The sequence below is a fragment of the Corvus moneduloides genome, chromosome 19 (assembly GCF_009650955.1).
Source record: "Corvus moneduloides isolate bCorMon1 chromosome 19, bCorMon1.pri, whole genome shotgun sequence".
Lineage (NCBI taxonomy): Eukaryota > Metazoa > Chordata > Aves > Passeriformes > Corvidae > Corvus > Corvus moneduloides.
The window spans coordinates 6,294,478-6,310,925 of record NC_045494.1 but is presented as its reverse complement, the minus strand read 5'-3'; the positions used below and the strand labels follow the sequence as shown (position 1 = coordinate 6,310,925).

General features: G+C 40.5%; 1 protein-coding gene across 11 annotated transcripts in view; it reads right to left on the bottom strand.

Annotated features, from left to right (window-relative positions):
* SPAG9 (sperm associated antigen 9) overlaps positions 1 to 16,448 on the bottom strand; it is a 61,842-nt gene that overhangs the window by 31,327 nt on the left and 14,067 nt on the right. For 4 of the 11 annotated variants that reach the window (XM_032128632.1, XM_032128635.1, XM_032128633.1 and 1 more), the window contains exons 3-6: positions 12,911 to 12,981; positions 11,578 to 11,610; positions 4,715 to 4,809; positions 1 to 154 (exon numbers count right to left, since the gene is read on the bottom strand). In XM_032128632.1, coding sequence (XP_031984523.1) covers positions 1 to 154; positions 4,715 to 4,809; positions 11,578 to 11,610; positions 12,911 to 12,981 — 353 coding nt within the window. Of the gene's footprint in view, positions 155 to 3,875; positions 4,211 to 4,714; positions 4,810 to 9,504; positions 9,526 to 11,577; positions 11,611 to 12,910; positions 12,982 to 16,448 lie in introns of those variants that run through there. The other 7 variants (XM_032128634.1, XM_032128636.1, XM_032128638.1 and 4 more) reach the window with 5 other exon arrangements.

Here is a 16,448-nt window from a genome sequence, read left to right as displayed (position 1 = left end):
CTTGAGGCTGGTGTGGGACCGTGGCTGGCTCAGCTCGTGGAATTTCCAATGCTCCGCCGCGGGCGTTTCCGCCGCATCCCTCTGAGCCTCGGGTGTGAGGAGAGCATCTCCTGCAGGTAAGGGGAAGATGCCCAGGGATATGGGACGCTCCTTCCTGTTGGAAAGACAGGCAGGGTTCATCAGCCATCTCAGATGTCACACAGTTTATTTTCTTGTAGGCCTCAGAAATGAGCAGGGAAGTGGTGAAATTCCAGGTTCAAACATGCAGACACTGCTCCATTAAACACAGTGCAGCACACCCAGACTGTGCCACAGCACCCAATAATTCCTCATTTCACATGATTGCCAACGGTCAATTCCATGGCTTTAAATAGCAGTTATTGATTTACACTGCAGCTACTCTGTAGCAAACAAAAGTTTTACAGAAATGAAACACCAACAGAAGTATATGACAAAAGTGCTTCCTTATTTCAGATTGAATTACGGTTTTCAGCAGCCACTATTAAAAATACCATTTTGCACCACGTTCTCCAAGATATAACCACATAAATTCTACAACAGCAAACAGCTAAATCATCAACGGAAGCATTTGCCAAACTGTAAACAGTAAGCCTCAAGCAACTCCTCTCAAATCATTGGGTATTTTATTCCTGAAGATCACAGAAATTACATGGATTTGTGTAAGAGAAAAGAACTGGGTCAGGGAATTACCAGTGCTACACTGGCTCAGCCAAAAACTGTGTAGTTTTACCCAAGATCAGTTCAACCCTCTACATCACCCTAAAGCTGCACAAAAGCTTGTGCCAGCAAAGCAAATTAGTTCATCCCAACTTTTTCACTTCTTCACTCTTTTCACTTCCCTATGGAAAATAGCATTTGGAAACTCCAAAGGTTTATATATTAACCCTCAAAAGAAACAAAAAATCCCCAGGTCAGTAGTGTGCTCAGTGAACAAAAGGAGTCGTTCTTCCTGCTAGCAAGAGACAAAACCATTCTGTGCAATGCCATTCATAGGATGCTGTAGCCAGCCCTGAAAAGGAAAAATATCAGCCAGGCCTAGAACTGAGATAAGCAAAGTGTTTGTTCAGGCAGAACAATGTAATGCAGAAAAAAAAAGACTGTAATCAACTAGCACAGCTCTAAGTATAGTAGAGGCAGAAGATAAAAGTGTGCACAAGTGATGGCATAGTTTTCACATTTCAGCATTGTAAAAAGTCACAACCACATGTGTTTTCTTTCACAAGGTCCTTCACAAATTAAACATAACCTAGGCAGAATTAGTATCTGCATATAAAATACATGCAAAAATATGGCAGGGAGTGCTAAAAAGCAAAAGCTAAGCATTTTTGGACATGTTTTTGTTTACTTGCTTTGAAGAAAAGTTAGTGAAGAAGGGATTTTATTTACCCATTAATCAGTAAACTCCCTTTGGTAAATTTTACATTGTCAAAACCACAATGTTCAAACAGCAAACAATTCTAATTGGCATGAACCTTTCCAGTCCAGGTGTACAAAGACGCTTCTTGTCAGAAAAACCTTTGCACCTAGTTCTCACATTGGAGCTATCTTGGCTTTTCAGAAATATTATTCCAAATTAAGTCATTAATTGTGAAGTAGTTTAGCACAACAAAGCAGGCAGCAAAGCGAGTAAAGCAAAATCAGTCTGGGTTACAAAATTCGAAACACCAGATAATGCTCCAGCATCTGCAACTGCTGGAATGAGAAACCCCACAGTGGATTCCAAAGATTCCCACTATTGTAACAGGTCCTGCTTTGCTTTAGATTTCCCACAACTCTCAGGCATGCGGGGAACAAAAGACATGCCACTGAAGCTGAGATTATGTCAAAAGAGGGGCTGAGACCATTTCATTGGATAAGAAGTGCAGGAACAAAAAGGAAGAAGAAAAGCTGCCCTTCAGGGGCTGATAGAGCTGCATTGGAGGGGCCTGCCCTTAGGCATTTCCTCATTGCAGGACATGCCACAAAACTGATCTGCTTTGCAATCCTCAAAAGAGAGGATATTAAATGGGTACCAAAATGGTTCACACCTGACATTGCTTTTTTGTCCAGATTAGTTTGAAAGAAATTTTATAATAAACATATTTTGATGTGTTAGAACAGAGGTCAGGCGAATCACAAGGCTGTACAGTAAATGAAGTTTGCAGAAGAGGCTAATTTTGGAAATGAAGGTTATCATGTAGCTGCATTAAAAGAAATGATCTGATTAGACTGAAGCAATTTAAATTTATTTCACTGCTTGCTGAGCAGAAAGCAAAGAACCTCTTTTGCTTCCCCAGGGCCCAAAAAATACCTGAAAATGCCACAGCGAGCAGAATGGAAACATGTATTTTAAAAGCCTAAACTAGTATTTTGAAGTGATGCACTGAAGCATTTACAGGAACCTTTAGGATAAGCAACCAGATGCTCAGTTCTAAAATCTGACTAGTGTTAAAAAATAGAAACAATTCTTCTGCAATTAGATTCCTTCATCCTATATTTTTATCTCTTTTTTAAAATGCATAAAGACTAAGGAAGTGAATTCTAATTCCTGTAATTCCTAATGCAAATTACTAGGGGCAGGAAAAAGCATAGCTTCCCCAAACCCCTCAAACCTATTAAAAACTCCAGGGGAGCAAAAGCACACTACAAAAAAAAAAAATCTATTTCTTAAACCATCTGACTATTTAAAATTAAAAAAACATCTTATAAGTTAATGGATATGAAGGTCTGTTTTGGTTTTGTTTGGTTTTAGAGTTGGGAAATATTTGTTCTGGGTTTTGGTTTCCCCCCTTTTAAACAAACATAGACTTACTAACTAGATCAATCTATAGAGTTTCATTTGAAATTTATTTTATTTCTTCGTATTTAAATATTCATTCAAGTTTTTTATCAGCTACTGGTATAGATTGGTATCTCTTTCATCTACTGAGAGCCTTTAAACCTTTGGAACAACCCGTCTGTGCTCAGAGACCCAAGTTAAAAGCATACTACCATACAAAGTCTACATGCACCTAGTATTAAGGAGGAAAAAGTCACATAGCTGTTCCAGAGATCACTAATCTCCAGCATTTTTTTTCCATTTAAAATAAAATTTGCTATTGAATTTACAACCACAGGTAAAATATGTCAAGTTTTCAGGCCAGAAAGATGCATTTTAAAACTTTTCCAGCTGTTTTCCATCCGTAATTATAGCATTAAAACATGTCAAGACTACTTCTGGCCACAATATTCTAATGCATCTCTGTCTGCTACTGCTCCAGGCACGTAGGACAAACAGAACATAACCTGAGGGGGGGGGACAGACAGCTGGCAACTTGCCATACAAGTACAGAAACAGAGGAGAGGGTAACATTTGGCTGAACAATAGTGAATAGGCTTTAAGAACTCTAATGCTTAAATAATCAAAGATTTTGTTCCCTCCACCAACCAATAATCAGATTTTTTGAAAGTAACGTGATCAACTAATTACTGTGGTGTTAACATCAATTAACTTATCTTACATAAGCCTTTTGATTAAAACAGGTGCAGTTTAATAGTACAAAGCCTTGGACTGCATACATTTATGCTATACAAGATCAGCCAAGTACCTGACAATACACTGAATGTGTTATCCCTGACATGAACATTGCAGCTTTTGCAGCAGGTTACAATAAACTGATGTTAAGAGCTTTGCACAGAGAAAAGAAACAAACTGACCTCAAATAAAAGGCAATGAAAAAACCAGACTGTATCTCTGTACATAGACACATTTACAACAAAACCTGACATTTACATGTAATTTACATCTCTGATTTGTCCCTGTTTGAGAAGGGAGCAGAACAGAAAGCAGGGGAGCAGTGAGACACACGAAGCCGGGGTTCAGTGGGTCAGAGTACCTGAGAATCCTCGGGAGGTTCTGCGTCAAAGCCGGCACCCCCGTGGAAATGGAAAAGTGCACGAGCAGCAGAACAGAGAGCGACACCAGGATGGCCGAGTTAATGACCACCGCCCCGCCAACGAAGCCAAACACAAACAGCAGCATGCAGCCCGGATTCATGGCGCTGCGCTGGCATGGTGGAACGCCGGCTCCGAGAAGGCTACGCAGGGGCCGAGGGGGGATCTTTGTAGGCAAAGTCTGTCATTCAGCCGCCGCCACAAAAACAATGCCATCAGCAGCAGCAGCGGCGTTCCGCTCTCCTGCAGCAGCTCCGGAGCAATGACATCACCGCCCTCCTCCCCCTCGCCGCTCCTCGCAGCATCGATGCAGCAGCGCAGAGGCACGGCCAGCCCGGGAGCGCTTCTCCCTCCTTCCATGCAAGGTTCATCGGCTCCAAAGCTCCCAAATCTGCATAATCTATTCCCAGCGAGCCCTGAGGACGAGCGGGTACCACGCACGCACCCCCACCGCCCTGCACACAAAGCCGCGGCCAGACCGCGGCCCTGCCGGGACAGCCGCTGACATTTTCCCTGCCTGCCCCAACGCAAACACGCCAAAAAGCTGAAATTGTTTAAGGCTAATTAATGTACAAAGTATATCTCAACGCTTAGCAGCACAACAGCAAAAGCCTCTTTCTACGGATTTCTACGCTGTTCTCTTACCACATTCCAATCATACAACGAATCTTTCCGATTCAGCCGAACCGTTGTTGTAGGATTAAAGAACAAAGTCTTGCAAACACAAATGAATGGATTTTTTTTCTCTCATTTCAGGGTGAGAGAGCAATAAATAGCTTACCTAATTCTACTGTGTGTTGTGGATTCTAGCTGATCACCCCCTGTTAGCTGATGAAGTTTGGTTCTTTCCAAGTGCTCCATATAATTGTGAATCATCTGTTTACAAGGACAAAAACAGCAAGAAATATTTAGTAACATTTACTTGTACTACAACTGCTAAGTTCTTGACCAATATATTCTCCCCCTGTAGTGCTAAATAGTAAAAGTATTTAGAGACATTAAAGAAATAAAGAAAGCAGCAAAATTATACAGTGTGTAAACCCACAAACCAGAAGAGAAGTCCATACTAAATTAAAAATATTAGAGAACTTCCTTGTGCATTCATGCACAGGAAAAATCCTAAGGGTAAATAAAGTGCATGCAATATTTCAAACATGAGTTTGGAAAAGAAGTACCATGCTCAAATACATTTTTGAGTCTGAGACCTCTATGTCCAGCAGATATTAGCAGTTTTTACATGATACATAGTAGACACTATAGGCCTAATTGCAAAGTACTGTGAAGGTCAGACAATATGCCCCTCACATACTAAACACTCTGGATCCACGGGCTAATAATCAGATTATTTCTGTAGGCAGAAATATTAAGTACCCATTTCTTCTCCTTTTTTCTTCTAAAATACAAATAAACTTAAGCTTTCTGTATTTTCTACAAGGGAAGTTTGGTTTTAAATTAACTAGGCTGACATCTCATTAGAAGGACAGTGGCTGTGGATTTTTAGCACTCAAGATGAGCTCTGCTTGCTCTCTTTCTCACAAGAGACAAGCGCAGGCCAACACGGTGACTCCTGCAGACATAACTTATTTAATGAGCTCTGACTCCTGTGGCCAAAGGATGCTGCTCTCAGCATGTAACTGATCCAGGACATGCATGGGGAGCAGGTATTACTGCATCACTCCAAGGACTTCATCTGGACACACATCTCTGAGTTTAAAACTGGGAAAGCCTGAGGAAAGTCTACATGCAATTTGGTATTTTTAGCACTTTCAACACTCACATTCACAAATGAATAGGGCTCTAGGAACAATAAAGGAAGAAAGAAATCACAGGTGTACTGCAGAGGAATTTAGTGTAGTTTTTTTTCCTGAGACATATTCAGGTCACATCTTAACAGCTTCCTCTAGAAATAAAAAAACCTATTCTTTAGAACTGCAATTTCTTCTGCTATTCTACAAAGGGTATACAAACACTTCAGAATAGTGATATTACCAGGCATTTGTACAACCAGTGTTATATAACCTTTTGTTTTGGGGGCAGCTGCACACATGAGGACTGAACTCAGCAGGACCTGGAAACCTACATCTACATATTACTCTCAAATCAGATTTGATGTATCCAAGTTTGACCTTCAGATGCCACCAACCTCAGCGCCAGCTTCTCCTCAAATCCTGCTTGCCACCATTAGCTACATAGGAACATATATTCTTAGTTTCGGATTTCTTTGATCAAACAAACTGGGTTAAGATATCCTGACTGACAGATATTCTACAAATCAGTAACTTATGTTAACTACTGGTTACATACAGATGTTGGTTTCCCAGCATTCACCTGAACTAATAAAAATAATTCAGAAAAAAACCCATGCTATTTTTAGAGAAACATTATATAATATGCTTGAACTGCTGTCAAAAGCTTACAATATTTATCCTCCAACAAAATGCAGCGTTTCACCAGACCATCCCATTTGTTTTCTGATTTTTAATGCTTGCTCACACACAAAGGCAAACAAAAGGATTGAAAGCTCCACCTTCAACTACCCACATTTGGTTTTTTCCATTTTAACCAAGCAGGCAAAACTAGGTGTTCCAATTGTTCCTTTGCATAGTTTTACACAGATTTATTATAATGCAAATTAATTTAGAAATTCCAGGGGGGATAAGCCCCAAGAATGCATAACTTTGAAATGCACATTAGACCATTCTGTATCCTGTTCATGTACTCCCTCATCACAGGAGGAAGATATTGCTGACCTGCCTGCAAACACTCCCATTTGCAGCACACTGATTGGTTTCTCAAAGTAAAATTTTAAACAGAACAATTGTTGTGTTTTCAGCCAGTGAACAGAAGATGAGTGACCAGTACCTCTCCAGGGAACTACTAACACATGGGAAAAAAGAATAGGGTCAGTAAGACCCATAGAACTTTCATGTTTTGCAAAGGACATGGTTTTAACCTACTCTCTTCCCCCCTCTCAGTATGTTCTTTTGTTTACTGAAATGTCTCATCACATTTACTACCCACAGAGACTGGAGGGTAGGTCAATTGAAAGGACTGTTCAGTTTATATTGTTCTGCAGCTGAAAATGATGCTGATAATAAAATAAGCAAATCTGTAGATCACATACTTCAGCACAATGCACGTAAGCTATAGGAACCCAAAAATAAAATTATAAACAAAATGTGCAGTGCTGCATGGTAACTTAAGATTCACAGAATCATAAGGCTCTATGTGCACATGCAGCACTCCATGGCAATTTCTCCACAGATCCAGGCTGTATGTGCCTGTGGTGTCCAAAAAAACAGAACAGTGGTACCACCATGTAAAGCCCACTCTCTGCCTCAACCCAGGGTCCCAAGGATAAAAGTTGACAATACTGGAATAGTGTCCACAAGGAAAAGAGTTCCTCACCCTCCCTCCCTCCCCATGGGATGGGGAGCTTCACAGCTGGTGCTGTAGACATAAGATATGGTGTGTGAATTCCCAACTTTCATAAACTTAATTTGAAGGTTAAAGTAATAAATTAAATACTGCAGCTTGGGAAATAAGCCCACTGACTGCTTATCTGCAATAAAATTTTGAAGACTCGCTCCAAAATCACTGGGATTTGAACCAGATGACATCCAAAAATCTTTTCAATCTAAATGACCCTCAAGCCTTGGCATATCCATGAAGTGCCATTCTGATCCAAAAACGTGTAATGAATTAATGCACTAGGATTCTGAGTGCTCAAAATCTGATTAGAAGTTCTGCTGTTTTGAGATTATTCAGCTGTCGAAATAAAAAGGTTTTAATACTACTGACATTTTAAAAATAGACTTAAATGGATTGAATTGCTCTCCTCTCAGTACAAGATTTTACTGAAGTTATGCTAGAGAACAGATGATAAATAATTGACTATGTCTACCCCCTTTCTCTTCAATACAAGCTGCAGTCAATATTTAATCATCCTTTCACTACTGACAGCTCGCTCTGCTGCCCATGAAGTCCACAAGTATTTTGAATACAACCAGTTGTTCCAAGAAACACACATCACAAACACAGAGCACTTCAGCATTGTTGTAATTACACACATTGCTCAATTACCATTAGCTGAGGGGATTAAAGATAAACTCAGAACTTGGAAGAATTACCTCAATTAACAGCATTTCACAGTTCAGGTGTTAATGATTTTAGGGCACATGTGCAAACTGACTACAACAAGCTTTTAAACACATTACAGCATGAACATGAAATCCATTCCCTTTGAATGCCATGTCTTTCCATCTCAAAAAAATACTCAGATTGGTTTCCTCATATGGCACGTGACAAGTTTTACAACTGCAGAAATATTATAAGGTTTTTCTACATCTTAAGCACTCAGTAACAGACAATGAACATCCTGGCACTCATTTCAATTTCTACTCTTACAAATATAACCACTCCCAGTGTACACAAGCCTAGCACTTTCCTTGTCACAAACAAATGTGGATATGCCATGTTGGGGATATTGTTACCTGTACCTTTGCCTTAACCAGGTTGAGAGCATCTCCTTTATACCTTCCTTGCTCTTTCGCTCCTCCTTCCTTTTTGTGTCACTGCTTTAGCTCCCCCCAGGCAGGTTTTAGTAATTCTTTGGCTGTCACACCAGGCTCAGTGCTACAGCCCTCACTGCTTATCCTGCACATCCAATCAGGCTGGGCACAAGCAGCTCCTCCCTTTGGGAATGTGCACCCAACTGCGTGTATATAGATCTTTCTCTGTCCCATATAATCTAGATTTACTGATGTAACAGATATTTCTAGAATCTCCTTGATTCAGTATCAAAGTCCTAAACATACTTCCATGTACCTTTTTTCCTTGCAGGGTTTGTGGTTTGTTTCTCACCTAAGTAAAAGCACAATTTCCACTGGAGAGCTTGATGCATCTTTATCCACACACAAGATGGTGTTGCTGGCAGATACAGTAATATGTGAATATGTTAAACCCAGGTTTTATAGATCAAGCTGTTAACACTCAGCATAAGGCTTTAGAAAAAGTATTTACTTGAACAGATATCCAAAGTCTAATCTCACAGACAATGTGACAGCTGTCCATGCTTAGCTGTAACTGTAAGCAGACACCTCCACTAGCCTTCTCTTCCTGTCCCCTGCCTAGGGACTTGCTGGGGATATGTTTATCCTAATGAACCTGACCAAGTCCATTCCCACTGCCAGAGCCAGGCTCACTGTTCTGTCATGCTGTATCAGTGCAGAACAATGAGAAACTTCCATGGCCCAATTATGCTTCATTAAACTAAGCCCATATTCTGTGTGTCAGGGAAAGATATTGAACCACCTCAGCCTGGTGTTTCCAAAGGGAGAAAAATAATAACTTCCTTAAATAGAGAAAGAAGAGGTTTATTTTGGAAACCTGTGCAGAGAGAGGCCACAGGTATTACTCAATTCTCCAGAAGATGCTCAAGTATTGCTTTGCCTCAGTTTCCCAAATGAGTAATAAACATAAAAGCCTTAGCCAAGCCTTTAAAAAGCCAGTGCCATAGTTATGAAGTTATGCCCTTTAACTCTGCAGAAAAAAGAAAGAAAGATCCTTTACCTCCTACTCAGCAGGCATAACCACCCTGAATGGTTTGCTCTGAAAGACGTACCAGCAGCAGTGCATCATCTCAGCAGCAAAGGCAAAAAAGCCCCCACAGGTACACAGAGCAGACAGGCCTGCTTTTATCCAGGCACTAAAACAAGCCAGATCCTATTAAACAGAACAGTATTTGAGATACAAGAGGCAACTGACAGAATGCCTTTCTAAGTCTAGAGAGCAAAGATCTGAAGATTTTTGTGTTAGACCACTGTCAACCATTCTGCTTTCCAGCGCACTGCCCTTAGCTGTATGATTGCTTCCTGCATCTGGTTCTTTACAGTCTCAGAAAAATGGAAACAAGACTTTGCATAGTTAGGTTCCAGAAGTTCCACCTCAGGAACTCCAGCACACCGCTTTGTCACTCATCCAGGTTGTTAGAGCAGAGTATGATCAGCACAAGATCAAAACCCACTGCAAGCACAGGAAAGACAACGAATCAGAGCACAGATGTCAGAACATGCTCAGGCTGTTCCATCCATTCTGCTCTGACTGAACATTTTATCCTCTTCACTACCTGCTACACCCCACCTTCCAAGCTGCCATCTCAACTGCCCAGGTTCTCACACCCTAATCCATTTAAAATCAAGCCAGTTAGCCCAAGTACAGTCTTAGTGGGAAGGAGGCTTAATGGGATGTCCTGTACTCACACCAGCCAGCCTACCTCCCTCTCCAGAGAGCAGCAAGACAGAGGCTGATTTAACAGAAGGGTGATGGAGGATAAAGCCTGTCCCGAGAGCCCTCCCCAGCCAGGGCAGCCCTGCTGTCTCTGCAGCTGCAGACACCTCATTGCTGGGCAGGCTGGTGCTGGAGCTGCAATGCAGAGCCCTGTCTCTGGCAGGCTGAGCTCCAAGGAGAACTCCCAGCTCTCACCACAACACACACACTGTGGAGAGGGATTGATTCAGCTCTCTGCTTCACAACCCTAGTGGAACTCCCCAAGGTGACTCAGTTTCAGTATGTCTTGGTCCATTGGGACTGAAAATGGGTGACATTCCCTGGGCTGCTGAGCCAGCACCTCTGCTGGGCAGTGAACTCCAGCAAAGGCAGGTAGGGAGGGCTGAAAGGTGGGTATCATGAAGGACATGGATACAGAACCTTACTCAGGTCAGGAGCTGCAAGAGAAAGACATCCAACTCTGAAATACTCATCTGTGAAATAAAGAATAAGGGGGAGTGGGAGGTGGAAGGAAACAAATACTGAAGACTGAACAGAGAAAAATTGCTAGAAATTAAGATTGCACAAAATGCAGTGACATTGCATCTTTAACATGACATCTGTCAAAGTAAGCACTGCCAACACCTTAGAGCTAAATTTAAAAAAAATGATCTTTCTAATGCTCTGTTCATTATTTGGTCAATTGAAAGAAAATCAATTGCCATTTCAGTAAGTACCAAGTGGATCACTTGCAAAAACAACAGTGAAGCAGACTCAGAAGGAAAGAAGTATCCCTTCCTAGTAAAACATGGAAGAAAAAAGTTTCAGAAACAAGTATTTGATAGAAATATTTGATCCAATAAACCTGATAAACCTAAATGCTGAAAGGAAGTTGGATACCTGCCAAAATACCTTGCATTAAAAGAAAAAAGTTACTACACAGACCTAAAGTGTTAGAATTAGCTGGGAGAAAGGGAAGCAGGGAATCACAAAGGGAATGGGGAGATGGGCATTATTATCAGCCAGTCCTTTCCAGTTCCCAGCTATTTCAGTCCCTGAGCCTCAAACATGCACCAGATACAGCATTAAAATGCTGAGATGCTCTATCCTTAAAGGAGGTGCATCTTTGCAAGACTCAAAATGGTCTGGAAAACAAAGAAAGAAGGAAGCAGTCATACTGAAAGGGAGGAGTACAGAAAACAGGAGATCCGATTTTAGGAGAACAGAGGTATGGATATACCATGGTGCACTACAAATTATAACTTTATGAAGAAAGGACAGTCACCCCAGTAATAGTAAAGCCCAAGTAAACACCTCTCCCTACACCAAAGAGAGTGAATTTAAGATGTAAAAGCATTTAATAAATTGGAATCAAACCAGCAGAGGCTGTTGTCCACTTTGGAGCAAAACCTATGTAAAAAGATATTCAGAACATGTCATTAGCATTTCATTGAATTAATGGTGCCCAATACATTTAGTTTAAGCTTGAACTCTGTGAAACAGGATTCAATAAAAACCTGCCAGTTCTATTGTGACAGATCCCACAGGCTCTAATTACAATAACCAAAACTCTGCAAGCACCCAATACACGGAAGTACTTCCAGTTCAAAAGGATGCCAAACCTCAGCTGGCAGCATTAAGATTTGTCACTTCTCATTTTACTTAGATTTCCAGTTTTCAACAGATGTTCCCTTCTAAAGCAATTATCTAGTAACAAATGTGATTTTAAAAATGCTATGATTTCAGTAAATACATGGATATTTTTATAAGCTTCAGAAGTCTGGTCACACAATACTTGAGCGCTACAGACTGGTTGTGGTTCCAAGTCACTTTTCAGCTGCTGTCAGTATAAAGCACCTGAGATCACTGAAAGTATTTAGGATAACCAAATGTGACATCTGCATCTGCTTCCCCTTTCCCCACATGGGTCTTTTGGACTGGGAGCAGTCAGTATGGCACTGCCCTCTTTGGTAGGTAGCAAGGATCTAAAAACAGCTCTCTGACCTTCCACAGGCAAAGCAAGGAGAGTAAGGAGAAGAACTGTGCTCACTAGTGGGACTCCAGATTAACCAGAATACTTCAAAGCACCTAGTGACTTCCTCACTAAAACATGTATATGACTTAGGCAGTAAAACATCCCTGCATGGGAAAGACAACCTGCTACTGAAAACTAAAGCACTGCAAGTCCTGTTTTTATGCTTTGGACCTAACCTAAACAGTGTGGCTCTTATTTATTTAAAATAACATATTCAAACTTGTTCCATCTTCATCAGCAAATCCCATTTTCAATAGCACTCAATAAAGTATGGCAGGGAACTCTTTTAATCACAAATCCCAGTAGGCCAGGTTTTGAAAGTATTTGTTCCTTCAATGGTACAAATAAAACCAACACAGAAAATTGATGGAAAGAGTATGAAAATGTAATTTCATTTCTATTTCTTTGAAGCTTATTAGTGTGCTTTGACGAACTGCCTTTGAAATATGGAAGAACAGATTCCTTTTTAAAACTTCTCAATATCTGACAAAGCTATAAAAATGACAAATGTGTCATCAAGCATTGAGAAATAGACACTTAGATGTGAATGAGGAAAACTGCATCACCAAATGAAGCCCGGTTACAATTCAGTGTACAAACCAAAACATTCAACAATTTTTCCAATTGCTCACAATGCAAGGTTTTCCACAGATCCACATTTTTACAGATACCTACCTCTGTATGTCTTGAATGAAGTGCATTGTATTCCTTCTTGAGTTCTGCTTCACGCTCCTCAAGTCTGCTAACTGGAAAAAGAAAAAAAAATAGAAGAATTAAAACTAAATTCAGAGTTCTAGTGAGATTGACTTGCCTGGGACTAAGCAAGCAGATTAGAGTATTCCTAGTAGTAAATAACACAAAGCAGGATAAAAAGTATGTCAGTGGTTTTGTTTTTTAAGCTCTTATCACTGAGTTTCCTAAGTCCATCAATAGCAGCACAATCTTGCAATTTGCATTCCCCTAAAAAGCCAAGTTCTATTTTCCCCTGCTGATTGCTAGGCCAGTGAGAGGGGATTTTTCTGTTCAAGGCCAGCTTACTGCTCACCCCAATCCAGATGGTTTCACATGGAAACCACAGCAAGAGGCAGAGACCACATCACTCAATCCCAGATGAAGCTATGGGCTCCAGCTAAGGTCCTGCATCAGTTCCCTAAAACACATCCACACAGTTTCCAGACTGTGTTTCACCAGGACAAACATAGCCAAGGTATTTGTTAAAACAGGTTCAAGCCCTATGCAGTACAGAAATTAGGGTTTCCACTGGCATTCACTCACGCTTCACTGAGCATTAAGGCAATAGATTTAAAGGAAGAAAACATCTAAATACTTCTGTAGGTATTCTAAGAAATTAAAAATACACCTAGCAGATTTAGGAGAACTTTAGACAGCAAGTTCTTATTAGAAAGAGACGGAACAAACCAAGCAGCTCAGCTCATCTGTGCTGTGCTTCAGCTCAGATGAAACTGAGCTGAAACAAACTGTGATATCCCAAAGCAATTAATTTGCAGAAAAATTAACAGCATTCTGAACCATCTACACACAACTTATCCTGTCACTCAAACACAAAGCATTTTTGCTGCTTAGATGTGAATTCCATCTTTTTATTCAGGTATTTTTGAACACAATATTTATGTGACATAAGCATGTGTATCAAATTGTGTAACTGAGCTTATTCTACTTGCCATGTTTAAATACCCCTGGGAAAGTTCAAATCTATAGTTCCATGTTTCCAGAGAGTCATTGCCAGACGCACATTATCTGAAGACAAATGCCAAGATCTTCTCTGCCACTTGTGTATTTTCATGTTGCCAACTGGGTCTTCTGAAAATTAGTTCTTGATATACCATTTCTTTTTCATCCATATATCTATATTTTGGCACAGTATTTTATCATAAGTATGTTTCAATGGAAAAAAGTCTTTGCCCGAGTCAAATGCTGGAACCAAAATACATAACTGTCTACTCACTCAAATCTGTGTAAACATTCTGAACTCCCAATCTAATCTTGCTCTTACAAGAATATTAAGTTCCTTCACACAACCTTTTGCAGTCCACCTATAAATATCTGACCAAAATATTACATCAAATATTATTTATAACATTGCCAGATCGAATGCTTCCATTTCTGCCCTCATATAGAACGGAACAAAAGGTCTTTGGATCAAATAGCAGCAAGTGAGGCACAAGTATCTGTAACACAACATATAGAAAAATGTATTTTACAGCACAATGCGTGCATCTAAAAAATACATATTTATGTGATGTAGAACACTACTGAATGGAAGAGTTCAGTTCGTTGTTTTGAGACACAAGTTGTTTTAAGTCTCCTTGTACACTTGAAGTGTAGTTTTATGGAAGCCTTTGGTAAGAGACTACAGAAACAAGAGTCAGAACTTACAGTTATCAAAGTTATGATGTGACAGACCATCTTTTATCCACTATCTTTGCCTGACATCCTAGTCATGAGTTATGAGATGTTAAACAGCTGCCCAGCAGAGATACTCAGCAGCTGCCACATGAGCACACTGTGCCCAGGCTGTGTGCCACAGCTCCCAGAGGATCACCCTGGCAACCTTTCCACTGTGCTAAACTTGCTTTGGGAAAATAGGAAATCAGAAAGTGCAAACTGCACAACTGATGGGCCTCATGTTTGCTGAAACCATCTCCCTCTCCTACCAACAGTGTCCAAGGAGCCTCCCTGCTGCTTCACGCTGGGTGGTGAAGTCACGGCTCAATTTGGCCTTGCCAGGAGCTCCCACACAAACCAGGGTGATGGACCCAACACTATTCAGTGAGCTCGTGTCTAGACAGCGCAGCCAACTCCAGGGATGAATTCTGCAAGTGGATTCTGGGAAAGTACTCAACAGTGCATTTAATGAAGATTAACACCACATCAGGTGTTACCAACACCCTTCTTTGCAGCTGCCCATAACCAGCCTCCAGGAAATCCACAGAAGCATTTCCCACTGTTACATATAGAGCACACGCTTGCACAGGCCTTGAGGTGCCGTAAAGGAGCACACCACTTCCTCCCTCTGTGAAGAAAGAAATGCTTTAAAATGTTTTAAAATTTTAATGTCCCAGTTATAATAAATAGCTCCTTGAATCAAGTCATTGAAGACAAATGTACATAGCTAGTGATGCTGTACAGTCAAGGGGGATATCTCCATTAGATCTGACCACTGTTTTCATTAGGTACAAAGGTTAAAACTATTAAGGGCCCAGAAGATGATATAACTGACATTAAGCACTTTCTTCTGGAAGTCATTTCCAGCTGTGCAACACATTACCTTCCTAGAGCTGGAAGTTTCAGCCAGAAGAGGATGTACACTAAGTTACATACCCTCAACAGACACCACAGTAACAGTCCTCAGAACTGGTTTTTCCAATACCAGCAGAATGAGACACAGCACTGGAAATCTATTCTACCCAAAATATGCCTCCCATCAAGATAAGATCTTGCCAAAATAACCAACAGAATACACTTTGTTTTTCCAATTAAACACTGCAAGAGATCAGATATTCCCTGAGGATCAGAAATCACCACTGACTTGAACACAGAGTCAGAAGAATTTTGAGGAAGACCACCAGATTCTTGCCCCAAAAATGTGGAGAAACTTAAGTCACTATTAAAGGAACATTCCTATCAGCAGTAACAGGAAACTAAATAGGAGGGGAAAAATGCCTTTCACTGGCACCCAGAAGCACATTTTAAACTGAATTGTTGCCAGTTCCATTTTAATACACCAACATACAAAGGAGTGGATGTCTGGCCCTGATAACACCCCAAGAGGAATGGAGCTGTGTGCTGGCAGTGCCTGCCACATGCTGGGCCTGCCAAGTGCCAACCAGACATAGTTCCTATCAGCTTGACTTAGGTAACAATACAAAAAGTTCCTCTGATATTTCAGTCTCAGACTTTTTTCCACTAAGATGTCAAATTCTTATGGGTGGATGATAAAATTAGTTTGATAATATACATCCTAAAAGCAAAAGTATCCGTTGTCTCTGTTGCAATGTGTCTTTACAAAGCCATTACAAAGCCTTGTTACATCAAGGAAGATCTCACATTCCAAGATTACACTGTTTAAGATAATACATGTGCTAAATATAACATGCAACAAAAAAGTTGCACTACTCACTCTTAGAAGCTTATGTGGAAAAAAATATAAAGGTCTTCAAGCATCATAAGTATGAGCATAAAATGCAAATAT